General features: G+C 42.2%; 1 protein-coding gene across 2 annotated transcripts in view; it reads right to left on the bottom strand.

Moving 5' to 3' along the window:
- Positions 1–23,157, bottom strand: part of Dock1 (dedicator of cyto-kinesis 1) — a 509,283-nt gene that overhangs the window by 182,048 nt on the left and 304,078 nt on the right. For both annotated transcript variants that reach the window (NM_001143858.1, XM_087561118.1), the window contains 1 exon segment: positions 3,140–3,241. In NM_001143858.1, the coding sequence (NP_001137330.1) occupies positions 3,140–3,241 (102 nt within the window).

The following is a 23,157-nucleotide window of genomic DNA, read 5'->3' as shown; positions in this document are numbered from 1 at the left end:
TCTTCCCATTGGTTTTCCTAGAGTTGTATCCTTTACAATAAACAGGACAGAATACGCAAGTGTCTCCCAGAGGGCTGTGAGCTAGATGGGAAAATTATGGACCTCAAGGCCAGGACTAAGGGAATTCTTACTAATAGTTGCTTAGTCAAAAGTATGGGGGCCTGGACTTACAGCTGGATCTGGGTGAGCCCTGTTATCTGTGGAATCCAAGACTATATCCAGGTTGACAGTGCAGGGAGAGATCTGAACTGCAGGCTATCCAGCTGGTGTCAGAGAACTGGCTGGTGAGGGTCTCAGTGTGGAGAAAAGTACAGGCTCTTCCAGAGCCACCCAGGGGAGGTCTGTGATACATGGTGAGAAATCTCCCTCAGGCTTTGGGCAAGCTTCCTGATTCTACTCCTGATCCTAAGACTTAGACCCAGGGCAGCACCCAGCACTCAGGATAGGCAAGCAAAGTTCTCTGCAGCTGTCCGACTTGAGGAAGCAGCATGCCTGACCTGGGAGGGATGTTTGAGTGTCACCTGTCTGGTCTTTCCTTTCCTTGATCAGTCTTTCCCCCTGGTTGAGATTCTCTGGCTACCCTGGGGACAAAGGTCCATCTGAAAGGTGATAGCAGTAGCCCTGTGGGGTTATTGGAGTGATAATAACTGTGAATCTATGTGAGACTGATTTATCCAGTGGCAGTGTTTGGGGGAGGTGGAAGTGGGGGTGGGGTGGGACGAAGCTGAATCTGAGAACCCAGAGCTGTGCTTGTTAGAAGCAAGCAAAACTTGGGAAAACGGTTTTAGGCCATTTTCATATTGGAATGCTAATTAACTTCCAATTATTTCACAGGAAATGATCTTTTCATTTTCGTGGTAATTGGGAGAGTAGAAAAATAAAATACTCTCCGCATACAGTGAGTGGGTAGGAACATATTTTCATGAAGGTTTTGATGAACTAACAACAATAAAAAAGCCTTGCCATGGGAATTTGAGACATACAAATGACAAATACTATTTTATAACAGAAATCAAATTGTATGCAAATAATTGATTTTCTGGATGCCCGTGTCTAGGAGGAAAAAGAAAAAAAAAAAAAAAAAAAGGAAAAAAAATCCCTTGGGAAATTCGGTCCATAACAAGGAGTCGATTACTTGATCCTCTGTTCTGAGGAAGGAGAGGGTATGTGCCCAAGTCAACAAGGCACTGTCATCCTGGGGTGCTTTGAGTGAGAAATGGCTGGTAGCACTGTTTGGGGAGGCTTAGGTGGTGTAGCCTTGCTGGAGGAAGTGTGTCACTGGGGACAGCTCTGCCTCATTTCCAGGCTGCTCTGTGTTCCATGCTCGCTGTTAAAGATGTGATTTCTCGGCTCCCTGTTCCTGTCACCATACCGACCAGTGGCTGCCCATCACCAGGAAGGACTCCTATCCTTCTGAAGTTATAAGTCAGAAGAAAGTCTCCCTTGACTTTGTTCATGGTGTTTTGTGACAGCAACAGAAAAGAAACTCAGACTCACCCTTGGAAGTCATGTTCTCTCACTGTGTTGCCTCCCAGGCTGTAGCTGGATTCATAGTAGACATCTGTTCATGCCTTGTGTACCTTTGGAGCACACGTCTGTTCTGATCGTGTGCAAATTGTTACGGTGGAACTCACTTTTCAGTATAAGTAGTTACCCTCATCCTGAAAACTTTATCATTCACCCAAGAATATCATCTGTGAAGTCAGTTAGTTTTCACTGACTAAAGCAGGCCATAGAGGCACATTTAAGACTTAATGATGAAATTAAATATTATGACTATTCAATGAGATTTCACTATGTAACAGTTTCAAACTAACCTTAGGACACTGTGTGATATTTATTTATATGAATATGTCCCTACTGTAAACTTCTTGATACTCAGAGAAAATGAAAAAACATGGACATATAAAATTGTACACACATTTTTGTACCCTTTTATTTAAGGATATGCAATGATTTTGAGGTATAGACTTATTTTGTTCTTAGAAATTACCTGTCCACATTTATCTATAATTTATCTATTAACCTAAATTCTTCTCTATAATAACATTATATATCTCTATAACTATATTATTATCTCCATAATTAATCAACCTAGCTATCAATATGTCCATTTTCTATCTATTCTTATCAATATATCTATTAATCTATCATTTATCATCTATCAAGTAATCATCTATCATTTATCAATCTATCTTCTATCATCTATCATCTATCTATGTAAAAGGAAATTCGTTATAATTTTGAGGTATGAATTCATTTTACTCTTAAGGATTTATGTATCATATATATATATATATATATATATATATATATATATATGCTGTCAAGTGTATTTATCAATTGTCTGTCTATTGCCTATCCACCCTCCTACCATGAGCAAAGAAAATCTGATCTTTGATGTAGCTCTTTGACAAAAGAATCATAAAAGTCTTGTTGCTTCCCTCCTTTAGTAAGGTAGAAGCCGAGTGCAATAGGCCTTGCTCTGGAAATTCTATGTGCGCTAGCTGTACCACACAGGAACCTATGAGCATTCTACAGGAGCAGTGGGTCCTTAAAAGTGGAATCCAACAGTTCGCATTAGCTTCTTGCTAGAAAGCCTGCCAGCAGGTTCGGTGCAGCTTTGCAAAGGATATTCGCCATATGGCGGTGTAATTTCCGGCCATTAGGGAGGTAGCTCCTAAGCAATAAATTTCCCTATTACACTCTCCCAATTAAGTTGCATCATAGTTTGTGTGAGGAGGACTAAGGAGTTATTAGGAGAAATGCTGATGAGGGTCTATGATTAGCACTAATTAATAGCAGAAGATAGCTTAAGGTCTAGGAGGGTGGCTCACAAGCTACTGCTATAGAAAGTCAACCAAGAAATGACAGGAGCTAATGACTGTGGGGGACACGATCGCTAGTGACCCAGTAGCAAGGGAATGGCTGCTGTGACCAGAACAGATGGGATTTCTCCAGGCTCAGACCCAAGTTGTTCTCTAGGTCAATGGTAGTCCAAAGCATCCACACAGAGCCTTGGGTGTCTTCTGATGTCAAATAGAGACTCTCCTATGCAGAACTCTATTTTAAATGGGAATACAGATGTCACTGCCTACTTCCACTGTTGGCCTTGTGACAGGATGGAAGAGACACTCACCACGACGTCTGTCCTCATTTTCCCGAAGGTCTTGATCAGGTGTGCATAATGGAAGTCTTCCATCTGCCGTAAAATAGCTGTCATGCAAGCCACAAAGTTCCCCTGTAGGCGGGTTGGAAGGTAGAATTAGAAAGGGAAGGGGCAATCCTCATGGAAAGAACGGACATTAACTACGGAGCTGGCTCGTCCACCGACAGGGAAAGGCATGATACCAGAGCAGAAATTCCAATTCTGGTACATGGTGCTCAAAGCCAACCAGAGAGGGCTTGGGTCACTTCTGACCTCGGGAGTTGTTTATTTCTTTTAGGGGATACAGTAGATTGTTTTCTTCTCTAACCATATTAAATGATGAAATGCATCTTGATAAAAGGTTTTCCAGAATAAAAGAAACCAAGCTTTAAATGTTTTTTTCCCCTTAATTAAGTGCACGAAAATTAAAGACAAGAATGAAATCCCAATCACTTATGTATTGTTCTCAGAATCCCATTGTCTTTATTATCAGGCAGATGTGTGCACAGCCCCTCTCCTTGGACTGTGGCAAAGAGAGAGGCATTTTATTTCTCAAAATCTGCCCATGTCTTCCTTGGCCAATTCAGAGGCAATCACTATGGACTAATCCCACTGTGAGTTCTGCTTCTTGGGAAGAGCTGGGGGAGAAAGGCAGTCTCAGTGCAATGTCCAGGGGGAGCGGTCGGCATTCTTTATACCATATGGAGCTGGAGAGAAAGGAAACAGAGGAAGAAAACCAACCAACAAAAGCAGATGAAGGAGAGAGTGAGGAAACAATGCAATTGGCCAAGGAGTCCGGACAGTGTGCAGGGCTGAGCAGTCTGGTTGCTATAAATACAATTTCTTACTGGCAGGCTGGGGAGCTAACATCACAAAACCTTTCTTGCTTTTAAATATGTACCCGTAAGTTAATGACATCTGAAGCCACACAGGGCCTATACTAACTTCCATTACATTGTATGAGTCTAGTAGAATAATAAGAGGGATATAGTTTGAGACACATCCCTATTTTTTCTTTAGTAAATGAGCTCCCAAATTGCATTCTTTTCAGTAATTCCACTTTTTTCCAACAATGTATTTGAATGCCTAAATGTCTTTTATATTAATTTGGAACATGCACTCCTCAGTGAATGTTAGAGTCCAATACATTTTCTATCTGTACTACACACACAGGCTTCCAAATGAGTCCTCGAAGGACACATTTTGCAAATTGAACAAATATAATAATGATGATATGGTATCTTCCATTTGCCCAGAAATGTAAATTATTTGTGAATAATGGTAATTGTTGAGATTTAGATTCCAAGTTGGTGGTGTTCTGGGAAAGAGCAAAATAATGCTTGTTTTGCGTGGGAAGGATATTTATTTATGAATGGGAACTTTGAAAGACATAACTAGTTGGCACCCTGGTGGGCTCGAGGGAAGCTGCCTGTGCACTTCATCTTCTCCTCAGGAGATGCCATGCCTTGAACACTCATCCTTGCTAGGTTGCCCACTAGCCAAGCTCTGAAGCCAGGCTCCCATTCATTCACTGCTTGACTTGTTGATTGTTCCATTTCTCAGGAAGTTGATGTGTGATTCAGAAACTGGACCCTCAAAGGTGTGTGGGTGGCAAAGCCAGGTGTGACGCCCGCACTCCGGGGCTGGAACGCATATACATGGTTGCTGACAACCAGCCTGAGTTATCAGAGAAACCTGGTAGAGGGGAAGAAAGGACTTCTATAATACCATGTCTCAAATTCTACTTGGAAGCAGCTACTTGACAGTCCAGAGCCTGTCATCTCTCCCATGAGAAGAGGGGCTTTCTAGGAAAAGCATCCATGTAGTAGCACCTGGCACAGGCTTAAATGAATGACGCAGGTCAGGACAGTTCAGCAATGGAGCCACTGAGTCAGTAATTTAGACTCAGAAGTTGTGACATCAACATGCCCCCCATGAAAGGTCAAGCTGTTGGAAAGAGAAAAGAAAGATCTCTGTGTATATGTGTGTGTGGTGCAGGGAGGACTTGGGAAGACCTGAGACTCAGTTCAAAGTCACATTCATAAGAAAAGCCAGCACACCTGGGCCAGGCCAGAGGGTACAGCAGGTGACAGAGACTCATTTATCAAAGAACTGATTGCCAGGTGATGCTGAACGTCCACACTAAGCAAAGGCAATGGTGGGGGGAGAGGCCAAAACCCAAGAATACAGTGGTATCTACAGTGTGAGTGCTAGAAAGACATAACTGGCCAGCCTGGAGTCTTCTATCTGAATGAGAACATCTTCAGGAATGCAGCCAAACAGCCCCTTATTTAATGACACTGGGGTCTAATTAAAGCAGACCATGCAGGGGCAGAGAGAGGGCCACCACCACGGGTTAGCAGAGTGTCGTCTGGCAGCCTGTGTGCCCCCTTTACTTAACCTAAGGAAATGGGCCAAAAGCAATTTGTACCACTCAGCCACTCCTCTCTTAAGGGAAGCAGGTTTCACTAGCTCAGCACTATTGTAAGTTGGATGGGACTCCACTCGCTGAGGGGAAACCTATGTGCTACAATTCAAGGACGTATCCCCTCTTCCATCCATGCTCTTGGGGTACGGAGCCCCACCCTTGGGATTCTGACACATTCATCGGGCAAGTACAGCTCACACCGTGGAGCTGCATATCCCACCAGAACCCAGTGCAACCCAGCATACGTATTTGTCTACAAGAATGGATGAAGTGACTTTTGTGAAAATGAAATTTGAAATCAGTTGTATTCCAGGAACAAAGCTAGAAAGAACTGGAGAAAATTACACCACTTTTTGGTTTAATTACTTTAAATGCATTGTAGGAGTCATCTGAGGCTTTTATTTTTAAACAGTGTGCAGGCTGGTGGTAAGGTATTGTACAGAGACTTGGAACTTGAGTTTGGGGACTAGGTTCTAGCTCTAGCCACGGGCTAAACATAATTAAGGAAATAAAAATAAGAGATATTCCTATGATTTCAAAGCAATGCAGAGTAAGGGCAGAGAAGTCAACTGTACTTAAAAACCAGGACGCCAACTGCCTCATAAACAAAAAAAATGTGAAGCTCATTAGTAATCAAGGAGAAAATGATACATTATTTGCTGCCAGAACAGCAAGGCAGGATTTAAGTGCTGAGCGGTGAAGGTAGGGAGGACGAGGGCTCTTACACACGGCCCGTGCGAGCGTAAATTGCTATAACCTTTTTAAAAAGCAATTTGGAGAGAGGTTTGAAAAGTCTTGGAAAGAAAATACTCATCTTCTCAGTAATTCTCCTTCTAACAACCCACCTGAAAAAGTAATTCAGGAGAGGAGATTTTACGTCCAACAGTGTCCATTGCAGTTCTGAAAGATCTCTTTGCATTCAAAGCAAGAAATTGGGTAAGTTATATATTTTGTAGGGTTGAAAGTTAAATGCAGAATGCCACTTCCACTTGGATCGCAGGTAAACAACAAGAGAAACCCTCCAAGTATAGCTTTGGGAATATTGTGCAAGCCTTACAGAGGCCAGGAAGAACAGCGTTTACTTATAGTCCATATGCAGTGCACAGTCTTGTTGGTGTCTTAATTCAAGCAGTCGTATCTCAGTGTTAGGCTGAACTATTGCACAATCCTTGGATATCAACCGCAGAACCATGAAGTGCATTAGTAATACAAGAAAAAGAGTAGAGGAACAAAAATAGAGCTATTTTATATGTATACAAATTCACAAAGAAGGAATCTGTAGGACAAGATGAAAGAAAGAAAAAAAGAAAGCAAGAAAGCAAGCAAGCAAGGAAGGAAGGAAGGAAGAAAGGCCTAGAAGAAAAAGATTGCAGGCTATCATCTGGGAGGAAGGGTGAGCACATGTCATTTTTATAAGCAGCATATATTAGAACTTTCATAGGTGGTCTTGAAAGACAGAGATGTCACCCATGAGGAAGGAAAGGTGTCATCTGTGAGGAGGAGCAAGCTCTCTCTGCTTGAGTACTTTTCTTATCTTCACATCTATCCAAGATCTACTGTCGGGAAAGAAAGAGCAATGCCTTCCATTACATCCTGACTCCGTGACCACGAACTCCATATACACCTTGAACTAGCTTTAAACCAGTTTTAAATCCCTTGGTGTCCTCAGTGCATTAGTAAGGTGGATTGGTGCATGGAAAGGTGGGACACATGGGCAGGATGGACAAGTGGGCACAGGAAGACAGAAAGCAGGAGAACCAGGGGTCAGGTAAACCTGACAGCCTGTCAAAACCAAAGACAGGGGAACTAAAGATGGGTAGGAGGGAAGGCAGGCAGAACCAAGAAATGGTAGACAGGAGTCTGGTAATGGAGGCAGGGGACCGTTTGCACCAGGTAAAATCAATGTAAGATGTTGCCGCAGGTTAGAACAGCATGAGGGTGGCATTGGGGTGGTAGTGGAGACCAGGTACTGCAGAAACAAAGCCAGTCTTGACACAGTGGCTCTGCCAGATACGCCCGTGTAAAATTTAAGGTTTGGAGACAAGTACATACATTAGAAGAAAAACTTCAAACTATTTTCATCCCTGGTTTGGGGGAGCTGTGAGGGTCGAACACAAATGGTTGCAGCCACGTGACTAGTGAACTTAGTTTGGTGATTCTGTCAGCTGGGTGTGAGTTGACTCATCTGCCCTGGCACTTGCACTTCACATGTGCAGAGTGTCTGCTGACTGGGGTGTGTGGCACAGGTGGAAATGTGAACACATGTCTAAGTTCCAAAAACTCACTGAGGTGTTTGAGCAGCTCCAGCTATCGGAAGCTGCTGGAAAGCAATGAGTTCACGTTCAGAATATGTGACAGGTGAATGGAAGAACAACGCTGGGTATGAAGACAGGCTAGTTCCGGTGACTTGACTCCAGGAGGCTACTTGATCACTCCTAGCAGGGTCTTGGGGAACAACGAAACATGTGTTCTCCAAGACAGTGACTTGAGAAAGGAAATCACATTTAGATACTTAAATCTCACTGGATACTGAGAATTACCACATGTCAGACAAAGTTAAAAAGACAGCAATCGGCGGCGGCATTTAAAACATCTGTTGTGAGACAAGACTGGGAAAGAACTGCAGGCCAGGTGGGTAGATGCATAACTTCATGATGGGGTTCAGGATGACAGACATTTTGAGGAAGAGTCAAACAGAAGAGTCAATAAGCAAGCAGCAATGTGAGGAGAGAATCCAGGGAAGTGATGTATGTGCTTCTCATGCCCTCCATTGAGAAGTCAAAGGCAGCTCAGAATAAGTTCATATAGGTAAAGTCTGGGTGCTGAAGAAATACGGTACACAAGGCTGTCTGGTTTTGAGATGAAAAGCCAGGGGTGACATGCCTCTATGGTCTGATTTCTACCAAGAAATTACAAAATGAGGAATGAGAAAGTGAAGAATACAAAGAAAATCTCAAGATGTCATAAACTCGACAAAGCCTCCCTAGAGTCTTCAGGGGAATGATGCTTGACCAAACACATGTGGAGAAATCACACATAACACATTCAAAGCCTGAGTCTGTCTCTGGTTTCTCTCACCATGCTGACTGACAATAAGGAGCATGTCTGGAAGCAGAGCCTGCTGTGGTAGCACATGCCTTTAATCCCTGTGGAGGCAGGGGGATGAAAATCTGGCAACAATACCCTGATTACTCCGAATCCCAGGACAACATAGAAACCAGGGATACTATGAACTCAGAAACTAAGTCACGAGTTAGAAGGCTGCACAAAAGGGAACCTTGTCAGGAGGAAAAGGAATGGGGGTGGGGAGAAGGATGTAGACACAGGCACAGGCACATGGGTACATTCACACACACACACACACACACACACACACACACACACACATACACAGAGAGAAAGGGGAGAGATAAATTCAATCATATCATGTCGTTATTCAACACATGCTTAATTTTTGCTCATTTACTTTCCAAAATATCATAATTTCCTTATTTTATGAGGAACCAAAGAGAAGACTATAAAAAGCCAGAAAATAAAACTGAAAGCAGTATGGCTGATAAACTACATTAATGTCATCTATTAGGGGTTTTAAACTACTAGCAACAAAATTAAATATTAAATTTAAATAGTGTGTTTGGTTGAATTCATAAACTATTAGCATCTCATTTCATTCCAGACACACCGAGGAAGGAAATCTAATTTTAAAAACAAAATCAATTTCAGTTTTACAGAGGCCAAAATTATGAAGAGATGTTTAAAGGACACCTGCCAAAGGGAAATATTTGGATATGAACTTACCTATAACAATTATTTGCTACTTACGGAATGTAATAATTTAAACCCCTGTTCACATTTGTTTTGGATAATACAGCATTTGTTATAGATAATACGGGTTTAAAAAGTATGAAAGTGAAGTGTGGTGGTCTGAGTGAGAAATGTCCCTCATGGGCTTATGTATTTGAACACTTAGTCCCAGCAGGTGGTACCACTCAGGACAGTTATGGCATCCGTAGGAGGCGGAGCTTCGCTGGAGGAAGTATGTAAGTAGGGGTGGGCTTTGAGTTTATGACCTCACCCACTTCCAGTTTCTCCTCTGCTTCCTTCATGTAGACCGAGATGATGTCTCATGCGTTCTCCCTCTGGCACTGTAAGCCCAAACAGTCCCTTTCTTCTGTAATTTGCTTTTGTTCATGGTGTTTTATCACGGCAATAAAGAGCAAGTGATACACAGTGCAATGAAGATTATATACTATGTATGCAGCTTCTTAATAAAGTTCATTTGGTGTCAACACCAGAAAGATAGTAAAGAAGAGATTTTATATCTCATTTTTATAAACTCAATAAATCAGGCAATATTAGAGCCTTAGAGAGCTCAGGGTTTCCTAAGTCTTATGACATGATAGAATCAGTGAACAGGAAGTAACAGAAATGAGAGAAACAGAGCCTCAATCAACCCCCGCTAGCTAATGGGGGAGTCAATGTCCACACATTTCTATAGCTGATTTCTGCCCATAAACAGCTCGATTGCCATCATGGGTACACATTAAATTGGAATCAGGCAAAACAGATGCATAGATCATCAAAATACATTGTCTTTGGTTTCACTTACATTGGCTGAGTAATACCGGAAGAGAAGGATATCTCATAGTAAGTTAAATAAAAATGATTGAGGGCCAGCGAGACGGATCAGAAGGCAAAGTTTGATGATGCAAAGCTTGACTACACAAGTGTGGCCCACAGGGCTCACGTGGTGGGGGGAAAGAATTGACTACCACAAGTCATCCACACACACACACACACACACACACACACACACACACACACACAGAGAGAGAGAGAGAGAGAGAGAGAGAGAGAGAGAGAGAGAGAGAGAGAGAGAGAGAGAGAGAGTCGCTTGGGATGCTGAAGCCAGAGGACTATGAGCTCACCACCATTCTGGACTATGGGTCAGCACGGAGTACTGATCAAAAACAGAAGGAAAAATGAACGAATCACCAGGAATCTTGGAAAGAATGTTCTCACTGTCACACAAGGACACACACTGAGAGAAGTGAAAGTAGCCTGGCAAGTCAGTTCTTTTTTAGATAAAAACCAAACCATACCCCCACCCCTTCGTTTTTCATTGTTTTGTTTTGTTTTTGGGCCATGGCCCAAACAGGGTTAGTAAGCACACTGGCAGTGAAAGTTCACTTAGTTTTATCTTAACTCAGCTGGTACCTGTGTCTCAACTCAACTGTGGAAGTTCAGCCTCTGAACTGGATGTGATCAGTTAATTCAGTATAAGCGGAAAAGCAATTAAGCAAAGGGGGAAAGGATGACTTTGAGTCATCAAGTTCCAAGAACGCAGAGAAGCCTTTTTTTATAAGCAACATTACTGGGTGGGAGAGAGAAAAGATTTGTGTAAAGTTTTATAAAAGGTTGGGGAGATATGTGGGGTTGGTCCTTAGCGGTGGGTAGATGTCTTGAAGTTTGATCTTACCCATAATAGAATTCAGATGTCATAGGGCAATGCTTATGGAATTCTTATGACTACATCATTATGCAGACATAGATGCAATTGGCTCTATGTGCAAATGTTATACAGCAGATCAGTCAATAGCTTGTCTGACCGAAGCCATGTACTACAGCAGAGGGGGTCTAACAATAAAACTCTCGGTATTTATTTTAAAAATCTCCAATGCTGTGGACTCATTGTGGGGATCCAAGAACAATGTGCTTGGGTAGAAAGCATGTAAAAGATAACATACAAAGCAGACACACTCTCTATGGGTTCAACATTTCCATCTGCCACCTCCCTCTCTCTGCTGAGTCTCAAGGACCTCCAGCTCTCTGAGATCCTGAGACCAGGACTTCCTGTGCTGTGCGGTAGGCAATGGGAGGAGGGAAGGTGGCAGGAGAAGTTCACAATGGCAGAACAGACTCAAGTGCAATTCTCAATAGTTACTCCCTTGCTGGGCAGTGTAGACAGCACCAAGACCCTGGAGGAGGCCAGCCAAGCAGGACAAAGGGTCACTGCCTAAGACAGAGCCACACACAAGCCTCGGAGACTCTCCAAATACTTGTTTCCCTCTACCTATCCAACTGTGGCACTTCCGTACAATGAAACACAATTCAGCAGTAAATAAAAAAAAGAAAGCTAATGACAACGAACAGATGTGCTGTAAACACTATGCTGAGTCACAGGCGGCAGACTTGAAGGTTGACGGTCTGTGTCTTTCTTCAGAAGGGAAAATAGTGAGAAGGGAGGAGACAGAGAAACGGGGCAGGAGGGATGCTTAGAGGGGACTAGAAATATGGTATGTCTTGTATTTAGCTATAGAAGTGTACATATTATTTAAAGTTCAAAACTTACACTGGGAGACTGTATATAACCGGAGTTGAGGGCAAAAGTAAAGAGAGAAGGAGAGAGGGAGGGAGGGATGGACAGAGGGAGGGGGAGAGAGAGATTCCAATTCCCTATAAGCTATTGTAATACTGATTCCTTCAGCCTAGATCCACACACAGAAACAGACTAGTAATAACTTAATTAATACCTTATATATTAGAGCTCCAGTGGGACTGTTGCTCTCTGTTGCCAATCTTAACTTGAGGCTTTTGTTTTACACACTTTTCTCCAGTTTCTCTGCTAATTTATCTTTTCTGTAAAAGAGGAAAGGGAAGGGAAGGGAAGGGAAGGGAAGGGAAGGGAAGGGAAGGGAAGGGAAGGGAAGGGAAGGGAAGGGAAGGGAAGGGAAGGGAAGGGAAGGGAGACAGTCAGACAGATGGATAGACAGGAAGAGAGGGGAAGGAATGGAAGACAGACAGAGAGATCAACAGATAGACAAACAGATAAAATTAAGGAAGGACATGTCTTTGAGGGATCACAGTAGCATGTTTAACTCCAATAAAACATTTAAATTTCTTTTTGCACATGCATGTACTCATTATGTGTGTGCATATATATGTGTCTCTGTGTGTGTGTCTCTGTGGAGGCTAGAGGTTGATATCTGGTGTCTCATTAGATGTAGATCCATCTATCTATCTATCTATCTATCTATCTATCTATCTATCTATCTATCATCTATCTATCTATCTACCTATCTATCTATCTATCTATCTATCATCTATCTCTATCTATCTAATCTATTTTATATTTATTTATATCGAGGCTAGATGCCTGTTTATCATCTATCTTCTGTGTATTTATTTACTTATATTGGTGCTAGATCTTTGCCTATAGTCATCTATCTATCTATCTATCTATCTATCTATCTATCTATCTATCTATCTATCTATCTATTCATCCTTCTATCTTTCTATCTATCCCCAATGTATTTATTTACTTATATTGACGCTTCATTTCTCCTTGAAGTAGAGCTTCCTGGTCCTAATGTAGCTAGCTTGCTACAGGGCTCCTGTCTTCACCCTGCAGTGCTGGGATTACAGCCAGGTGCTCACACCCACTAAGCTTCTACTTGGGTCCTGGAGATTTAAATCCAGGTCCTCATGAGTGTATAGGAAGCCCCTTATCCCCAAGCCTTCTCCTCAACTACCCCAAGCCAATTTCATCTTGTAAACAAACTGGAGAGCCACATATTTTAGTTTGAAACAAGTTCCATAATTGGCCTTCCATCAAATAGTTACATGATTTGAAGAGGCTTACAAAACAGCTCTCTCATTTAGACACGCAAACTAAACTGGCCCGGTCTATTTTTATAGCATTGGTGAATACTTCATGGATAGTGTTAAAGAGATCTTTAAAAATTCTTGCTATTTTCTTATATAAAGGGTAGAGTGAGTTTTTGTTTTGTTTTTCAATAAGTTTTTATTCTTTATTTCTATGTATTTGGGGAAACTGTTCTATTTGGTGGGCATATTGGCATTTTTTATGATATAACTTAATGGAATTCACTTTTGACTTTGAAGGTTTTTGTTGTTACTCTGGAGCTAGTTTCTAAATAAATCAAGGTGTTGACCGTAAACACTTTGGTGTTGTCTTTCCTCCTGTCAGTCTGTTTCTAGCCTTGCTCCAGGCCAGCCCCTGCCAGGGCAACCTCAAGGTCCAGTTATAACAGCAGGGGTTTTGTGTTCCCAGTGATTTTATTTGCTTATAATTTCTAAGATTTATTTTATTTGCAATTGTGTATGAAGGTGTGTCACGTGTGCAGGTGCCTGATAAGGCTAGAGAAGCGTGTTGGAGCTTCTTGTGCTAGAGTCGCAGGCAGTTCTGAGCCCCTTGATGTGGGTGCTGGGAACTGAACTCTGGCCCTCTGAAAGAGTACTACATGCTCTTAATCACAGAGCCATCTTCCTTTAGCGGTCATGCCTTTGGGGCTAATTTTTAACTACTACCCAGAACAGTAGTTTAGGAAAGAGCTAATTTATCATGTTAAGCAAGTATTTATCAACTAGGGACAACCCATAATTAAACACAGCGAGCCAAACAAATATGACTATGGATATTACTACAAAATAAGAGTAACTTACTAACAACAAAAGTGTGCACCAAGACATACAGTTAGTTCAGCACAATGGTGCACACCCGTATCTCCATCATTCCAGAAGCTGAGGAAGAAGAATGTCTACATGCCTTGGCTATACAGCTAGACCATGTCTCAAAAAACAAATGAAACACAGTGTAAAGGTGCTTCTGAGTTCTCACTAAGGAAGTAAAGATAAAACTGAAAAGGTATAATTTTATAAGGTCAAAAACTTAGGAGAGGTGAATTCATTTGCTAGCCACACTCTGCCTGCAGTGTCTAGGCCCTGCCATGAAAACCTCACACGCTTTTTGGAAGGTTCATAGGCATGGGTATGGTGGGGAGTGCTGTGTGCAGGATGGGAAGCTCATTGGCAGCTGAATCTAAGCATCACTTTAACTTGTCAGGGATGACATTAATCAGTATCACAAGAGGACCATCCGGCACCGGCAGTGAGTGTACACCATCCACTCGCTGAGTAAAGTCTGTAGATGGCTCATGTTATATTTTATGTAGAAAGAAGATCTTTCAGATGTCCAGACATGGAGGAAAATTCTCCAAGGTATATATTTTAGCCAAGGCCTCACCATTTGTATAGCTCCTCCATTTTGATAAAACAAGGACAGTTCTTAAAATGAAAGGAATTTGGTTCCTATAACCACTGTGACATTTTTCTAGGGTCTTGCCCTCCTCACCCTCATGGCTGATTCAGAGATTCCCCAGCTATAAGCACCCATTACCCTTCAACCAGATGGCAAAGAACCTCCTCCACTTCTCTGAAACCTTCAAAAAGGGACCTTCAACTCTGCTACATGGTCCTGAATTCTCCTCAGAGGCCTAGTACCGCTGTCAGTCTATGGTACTATTAACTTCTAATAAACCTCTTAAAAGACAATCAGTGTCATCCTGGAACCCTCTTGGTATCAGTCCAAATACACAGTCAAGGCTATTGTGGTCTCAAACCATATTTCCATATTTCCAATCTCTACCTTATTATTCCTTAAATTACACAAAGAAGATGTAGGAAGAAGACATGGTACTCATGTCATCAAACTTCATAGCAGCTCCTGTGACTGTCATATGACCCATCGATCACGAGGCTGACCATCATAATTTTAATTATAAAATAAAAACAATGCTTTATCAGATTACTCTCCTTGAATAAAATCCCTATATTTTATAAAAAAAATTTAGTTATAAAAAGCCAAGCATTTTGATCATTCATCCCACACATGAAACAATGAAGTTATCATAATGACAAGAACACAAGACATTGATTTCCCCCTCACATGAATACCTAACTTCGACTGCAAGTTATAAGGACAGATGTAAACCAGAGTCACTTTGGACCAGATGCTCGACGGAGAGTTTTTTATTCCTTATTAATTTTGTTCAGACAAGACCTTAACTGCACGCAGTGGAAGGTAAACCCCAAAGCGGCCCAATAATGACTAATTTTAATTACTTTCCAGAATCTCTACTTGTTTGCAAAACTGACTATGTTTCTCACAAGCTAATTATCTAGCTACATAGTTAAGAGTTTGCAAAATGGAATCTTCGCAGTCCCTGTCTAGCAAGTAGCTGCAGAATAATGGGAAGAAGCCCGCCTGCACTGAATTTCAATGGGCTGCTTCAGTGTCCAGAAGAAGCAAAACCCAGATATTCTAGGGTGATCAGTCAGAGAGAAATACAGCTATTAGGTGGTATTTCTTTAAAGAGATTACATACCCTAAACACTGTCCAGGGAGAATCTCCCTTATTTAGGTGAAAACCATTATCGTAAGTCAAAAAGAAAAACAGGGCCTGGGAGATGGCGCAGTTGGTAAAGTGCTTGCTGAGGACCGGAGTTCAATCCTTTAAACCCATGAAAGAAAGAAAGAAAGAAAGAAAGAAAGAAAGAAAGAAAGAAAGAAAGAAAGAAAGAAAGAAAGAAGGGAGGGAGGGAGGGAGGGAGGGAGGGAGGGAGGGAGGGAGGGAGGGAGGGAGGGAGGGAGGGAGGAAGGAAGGAAATCAGAAGTCGACAGGAGGATCTTTGTGTCTTACGGCTAGCCAGACTACCTAAACTGGTTAATAGCAGGGAAAGAGAGAATCGAGAGACCCTGTCTCAAAAATCAGGTGAAAAGTGCCTGAAGAAGACATCTAAGGTTAACTAACCTTTATATGCAAACATTAACACACACACACACACACACACACACACACACACACACACACACACACACACACACACACACGGGGGTGGGCAGGCTGTGTTAGTTTGAACCTGTGCATAGACATATGAAGCCTTCTAGGAGCCTTCTGGTCATTATTCCAATGACATTGGCAAACCACCTAGTCCTTGTCCTTCCGACCTGCACTTTGTAGGATTGCAATATCTGTGTCTCTGTAGGAGATTGATACCCAAGACACCACCAGGCCTGCAGAACTAGGTGCCAAAACCTCCTTTCCAAGAACTCTGCATATTGCCTTCCCACTCAAAGGGAGAGATAAGTCTGGACCCTGTACCTTGACCACCTTCCCATCCCTGATCATCTCCATGTAGGGGTCACTCCCATGCAAGCCACGCAGATGTCTATCTAGTACACCATCCGCTGTTCCTCCTTACATTGACGTTTATTTTTGTTTGTTTTTGAGATTGTAATCTAATTATGTTTCTCTCTTTCTTTTCCTCCCTCTAAACTCTCCCATATATTTTTACACTTTGCTTCAAACGCACAGCCTCTTTTTTTATTAATTGTTATTCTATAAATATGTATTTTATATACATTTATATTGCTAAATGTGACCAAGTAAGTCCATGTTACTTGCAGGTATGTTGTCAAGATGGACCACTTGGCCCTGAACACGCAGTTGCTGAGCTTTCCCACTCCCAGCTTTCCTAAGTGGCCTAGAGTTCCTTATGTAGGGTTGAGGCCTGTGGGCTGTTCCCCATGCAGTTTAGCAAGTGACTTTTGATCAAAATGGCTAGAAGGCAAAGGTGCTGTCTATTTAACAATGATGTTGAGGGAATAGGAGACTCGCAGAGAGAGAAATGAAATTAGACCCTCATACCAAAGGCAAAAGCCAACTCCAAGTATATTAAAAACCCTGGCTGGATGGATGGAACATGTGTGTAATCTGATCAGAAGAACTCAAATGAGAAGCAGAAGGATCACTGTAAGTACTGGGCCATTCCAGGCTACATAGCCATAAAGTCCCTGTCTCAAAAAATCTAAAAATTGTGTGTCTGTGTATATGTGTGTATATGATATATGACCTATGTATTACATATAATAATTATGTATAATAAATACACATAAAATATGTGCCTCTGTGTGTATGTGCACACCTGTGTGAATATACGCTATACTGAAAGAAAACACAGAATGGCTACGGGCAGTGAATCCATGCAAAAACAAATAGAATTGTATTAAACTAACAGTCTGCACAGCAAAATGAAGTTTCCAAAATGAAACCATTTGTTAAGCAAGAAATGTTTGGAGGCATCATTTGGATAAATGTTACTATCCAAAATGTGTAAGAAACTCAACTCAAAACAAAAACTAATGAACAAAACAAAACAAAAATCCCCTACTGACCTGATTATGTATCAGTAAAGGGTGTGAACAGACACTTAGGCAGACATGCAGGGATAGGAGATTTTCTGCTCATTTGTGAATGGGACAATGCAAATCAAAAGCAGAGGAAGATGGGCTACATTGGTTTGGTTGGTTCATTGATTCAAGGAGAGAAGAGAAGGAACACAGGCTAAAGGGAGGAGAGAGAAGCCTGGCACACCAGTGGGAAGAATACAGATTAGTACAGCCATTATGAAAAACTGAGTTTTCTCCTAAGATGAAGCCAATGGGACAAAGAGTTGACAATTCAGTACTTACTAAAAGGAAACACAATTAGGATGTACCTGGCTGGCTGACCTGCGAGCTCCCAGAATTCCTGTCTCTGCCTTCAGTCTTGTTCTCAGGTACTAGGATTGCCATGCCACCATGCCTGGCTTTACACGTGACCTAGAGATCCCCTCTCTCTGTTCACTCACATCCCTCGCTCCAACCATCCACCTTATCTTTTGAGACCGGGTCTCTCACTGAACTTGAAATCTAATGATTAGCTGGCCTGGCTGGAAGATAAGCCTCAAGGAGTCACCTGTTTCTCTAAATACCTCCCATTGGCTGCTACAGCCAGCTATTAGGTAGATGCAGGGAAACAAGGTCAAGGCTTCAGACTCCTGAGGCATGAACATTGCTGACTGAGCTATTTCCTCAGTCCTAGTGTTTGCAAGTTTGTACAGCTTTGCACAATGTACAAATGTCTGGTTAATCTCACTGCAGCGTGTCTAGTCCATCAGGTTGGAGAGTTCCTCTCCAGCACTTCAGGAATAGAAATAGTGGGTTATTTTGGTATCAACTGTGCCGTTTGGACATCATCCATCATTCGCTGCTGGGAGAGGCTACTAGAAACTACTCCAAAGTGAAGGCAAGAAGAGTGTGATGGTTAAAGTTAATCTTCACTGTTAATTTGGGTTTGGAAACACCTAGAAGCAACATGTCAGATGTACCTGTGATAATGTCTCTAGAAAGGTTTAATGGAAGACAAAAGACCCACCCTAGATGAGGTAGCACCTTCTCAAATGCTGAGGTCCCAGACTGAAAAGAAGACAAGGAACTGAGTACCAGAGTTCGTTTCTCTCTGCTTCCTGACTGCAAATACAATGTGAAAAGCTGCTCGGGCTTCTGTGCTGACTTCCCTGCCAGTATGAACTATAGCCTTAAACCAGGGGCCAACATAACCCCCTTCTTCCCGAAGGTCCTTTCATCTGTGGGGATAAAAAAGCTAACACAGTTAGAGGGGGAGCTTTGGACTAGCTGTCTCCCAGTTTCCCTGTGTCTCCTGCCTGGCCAGACAGAGCTCTGGACACAGAGAGGTTTTGGAATGGAGACACAGGGTACACTAGTACATAGATACATTGTGCAGATGATATAGCCAAACAATGCCAGACCTAGGCACTATAATCCCCATTGACCCCAGTGTCACAGGTTCCCCCAGTGGTGGCACACCAAGCAAGGGAATTTCCACTACAGTGCATTGGAAGAGAAGGCATCCAGGATGGATGCTCTGGAGCTGGCATGCCGAAAACCAAGCGAGGATTGGCCGGAGAGGGTCATATACAAGTATGCCATCTAGAGTAAGACCCAAAGCTACAAGGTGGCTAAATGAGCCAAAGGTGACTACATCAGGACTTTACCTTAAACTGGGGTCTCAGGACCATGCACACATCCATTTATGCCCCATATGTTCCTTAGTACTTGCTGTAGGTTAAGTGCTGTGCTGAGGTATGGAAATGCACCCTGGTCCTCGCTCCTGCATCTAATGAGAAATGTCCTTTGAAGGTGTGGCAGGGCCATAATGGGGAGAGTTGTGAGCACTGAAGGAACATGATGGATACCTCTCAAGGTGGAGATAGGTATGGAAGGGTAGAAAGTCAGTCTCACAGAAGTGCCACTATGTAATCACAATGCCAAGAGCCTGAGAGCTGGCACTCAACAGTGATGAGAGAGGGGAGAATGCACAATCTGGAGAGGCAGGAAGTAACACAACAGCAGAGAAGGGAACCTAGACTCAGAGTGTCCAAAGACATGAAATCATAGGGCTGGGATGGGTAAAGCAGTATTCAAATATATTTGACTACTCCCCTCTCAGATACCATATTTCTGTAGTCCACAGCACTCAGTGTGAGGGGAAAGAGACAACATCAGGGAAACTCCAGCATCTTGGGATGAGCATATGCTACACAGAAATTGCCAGGGATATCAGAGTGAAACACAAGGTCCATGCCTGACAGTGCGGAAAAGGATAGAAAGGATGTGATTGGCTTTTCCTAGGCTGTACCTCCAACCACTGGTACTCAAAAGGATAACTTCTACAAATTATCCCTAAGCAACCCTTAATCCCTGTACAGTATGATGGCTCGCCCAGCCTGATGCTCAGCAGGATTTAGAACCCCTTTTCGTGTCTAAGAGAACTTTGACTGATGAGAAGAGGGTATCCTAAGTGTGGGCCCCCACCATCAGGCTGCATATCCAGCAAGCTTTGCCCCAGCTGCCTGCTCCTCCCTGGTTGAATGCAGTGGGAGCAACCACCTCAATATTCTGACATCCGGTCTTCCTCGCTTTGATGGACACATAGCCACAGATCAGGAGCAAAAGCAAACCATCCACTCCCTCTTCAAGTTGCCTTTGTCCAGTACTTTGTCGCTGAACTATAAAAGTAATTGGTATTTATGGAAATCTCCCAGGTTGACAAGATGATCACTGGACATAGTGAGGGCCACAGTCTCAGGCAGGAAGACTGGATAACAGGGATACACCAAGAAGAGTGGGGTTCTTCTTGGTACTAAAGGGAGGGTAGCAAGCTCTTGGGGAAAATGTCAGAGCTTTCAGGTGAGGGGCCATGCAAAAGGCAAAGTCCTCATCTCTGCTTTTTTTTTGGGGGGGGGGTGAGTCCTTGTGGACACCCTCCTCTGCTAGCAGCCTTGATGGGCAAACAGGGCAAGCCCAAGGTCCTACTTAACAAACTAAACCGCTCTTTTTCTATCTTTACCAGTAAAGCACACAATTATGAAAAGCTCTCAGAACACTGTGATTGCAATTGCACTGGACCCACAAAGCGAGCTCTGATTCCTCTTCTCTTTTGCACAGATAATTTCTATATTTTAGAACTGTAGGGATATATAATGTTCTAACCTCTCTAGCTCAGATTTCTCTTATAAAAAGTGTTAATTGGTAGAAAATGTAACGTTTGGGACATATAAAACTTTACTAAGAAGTAGACAAAGTCAGTTTTAACCATACCCAAAGGGGGCAGAGGCAGGAGAATAAGGATTTAACACTAGCCTTGACTACAAAACAAGCTCAGACTCAGCCTGGTCTATATTAGACCACACATTAAGGACAGCAAGAAACAGCATATAGAATGTAAAGTACAAGGGGGATTCCTACCCAATACCCACTTATCGTTCTATGGATAAGTACAGTGTCTTTTTCCTTCTCTTCTAAGAACTCAACAATGTATTCCTACTCTCAGTTCCTGCTTCATATTGCTCCTGGCATGGCTCCTGCAGTAATGTATATTTAAACACCCTTATTTCTTTTTTTGGGCGGGGAGTTAAAGGTTTAATGAGAATCAAAGCATGAAGCTGTATATGACCAGTGAGTAGGTAATAGGTTAACAATTAAGGATGCAGAGAAATCCTTACAGAGACCCACTATTTGTAAGCTAATTACACACTAAAAGTTTAAATAGAAGTATTCTACATGTATGGAATGTTATTCACAAAAGAATTTGGTTATTAAACAAAAAAAACCACTTAGTGACACGATACCTTCCTACAAGTTATTGATTAAGGGAGTCACAGAAATGCTCAGTGAAATGCAATCGATTGTCAATGTTCTTCAGTGGTGATCATAAATTAGGATACCCATACCTTCATGATGACACCACAAACTTTAGTTATAAATAGTGCTGTGTAGGTTGCTGCAAGAGTAAAAATATCAATGGTCCTATTTAGCACCAGAGCTATGCATGCTATAATACTGAGCTTCATGGTAGGATATATATGGTAGAATAATGGCATGACTCCATGGCTTACCCTAAAAGAGAAACTTGAAACTTGGTCCTATAAGTCTGGTCAAAAGCCCATGACTGGGAAGTATTCACCATGGGTAGGTTCTAATACTATTATTTGGAGAATCATACAGCCAGACTGCTCTCTGCATGTTTAAACACCCTTATTTCTAAACAGCCTTCATTACCGTAAGTGACATGACTTCAAATCACCTCTGCATATAATTAAAAACACCATTTTTTTTCTTGCTAAGAAATAACTCAGCAGAAAACCCTCTTCATCCACCAACAAGAAGCAAATAAACAGAGTTTCAAAGAGTCATGCCCAGTTTTGCCCCAAACATGGCTATGAACACAAGTCTAAAATACTATGAGTATCTAGCTTAAGTTGGTGGGCTGAATATCAGAAATCAGCCTGTAAGGTAGCCTGGCAAACAGTGCCCACTGTCACTGAGCAAAGTGGTTCTGTAATACTTGTCCATCCTTTTAGCTGGATAACAAGACTGACCTTGCCAGAGAGGACAGTCTGGGTCACTCCCACATGACATGAGAGAGATAGCTGAGAAGTGAAAAAAGAGCAGGCAGTGCCATTCCAAATCCTGGATATTTATGGACCCATTTGTGGAGAAGAGCCTCATGTATCCAGGCTGGCCTCGAATTTGCTATATAGCCAAAGCTGGCTTTGAGTGTCTCATCCTCCTATCTCAAACTCTCAAATGTTGGGATTACAGGTTGTACCCTAACACTCTGGTTTTTGTTTTGTTTTGTTTGATTTGTTTTGTTTAAAAGGCACTTCTGAAAGAGGAAGGCAGGTATGATGGCTCATGCCTATAACAGAAACACTTGAGAGGGAGGAAGAGAGAGATAGGAGATTACTGCAAGTTCAAGAAATACAGAATAAAAACCAGGTCAGCTTGGTGATGAAGTGGGGTCCCATCTCAATAAAGCTAAAAACAAGCAAACAGAAGCCACTTTCTTTCACAGGTAAGCATCACTGTGGAAACAGACAATGCTCATGGGGCTTGGACCCAATGCTACCCTCTTCCCGTTGGATATCCTTGCCCATGAAGGGAGGAGTCTTCTACTTGATGAAGAGAGATTAAAAATATATCACCAGATTGGAATTATTGAACTCAAGAAAAACACAAGTCAAGCATCACCATATTATTAAGTTAAAAGATAATTTTAATGATACTAATTGATTTTTAACTTTCTAAACAATAAGCACACACAATTTACCACGTAATTTGCTTTTGTATACATTTCTAAACTACTCTCTTTCCAAATATCCTTGAAAGATGCTAATGTGTGTGGCTCTAAATTTTACAGATCATTAATTTACATAATCAAACATTTTCACAAACGTGAGGTTCTCAGCAGTGACTTCTAAGCTGTGACCAATGCACCTCAGAATGCTGAAAGGAGGAGGAACAGAGGGGAGGTGCATGGGAACCAGCAGCATCACCCCTCCATCCTTTCTATGGAACTATGTTCTATAATCATTT

Source organism: Rattus norvegicus, chromosome 1 (genome assembly GCF_021556685.1).
Source record: "Rattus norvegicus strain SHRSP/BbbUtx chromosome 1, alternate assembly SHRSP_T2T, whole genome shotgun sequence".
Lineage (NCBI taxonomy): Eukaryota > Metazoa > Chordata > Mammalia > Rodentia > Muridae > Rattus > Rattus norvegicus.
The sequence above is the reverse complement of the archived record's forward strand: the minus strand, read 5'-3'. Positions and strand labels throughout refer to the sequence as shown.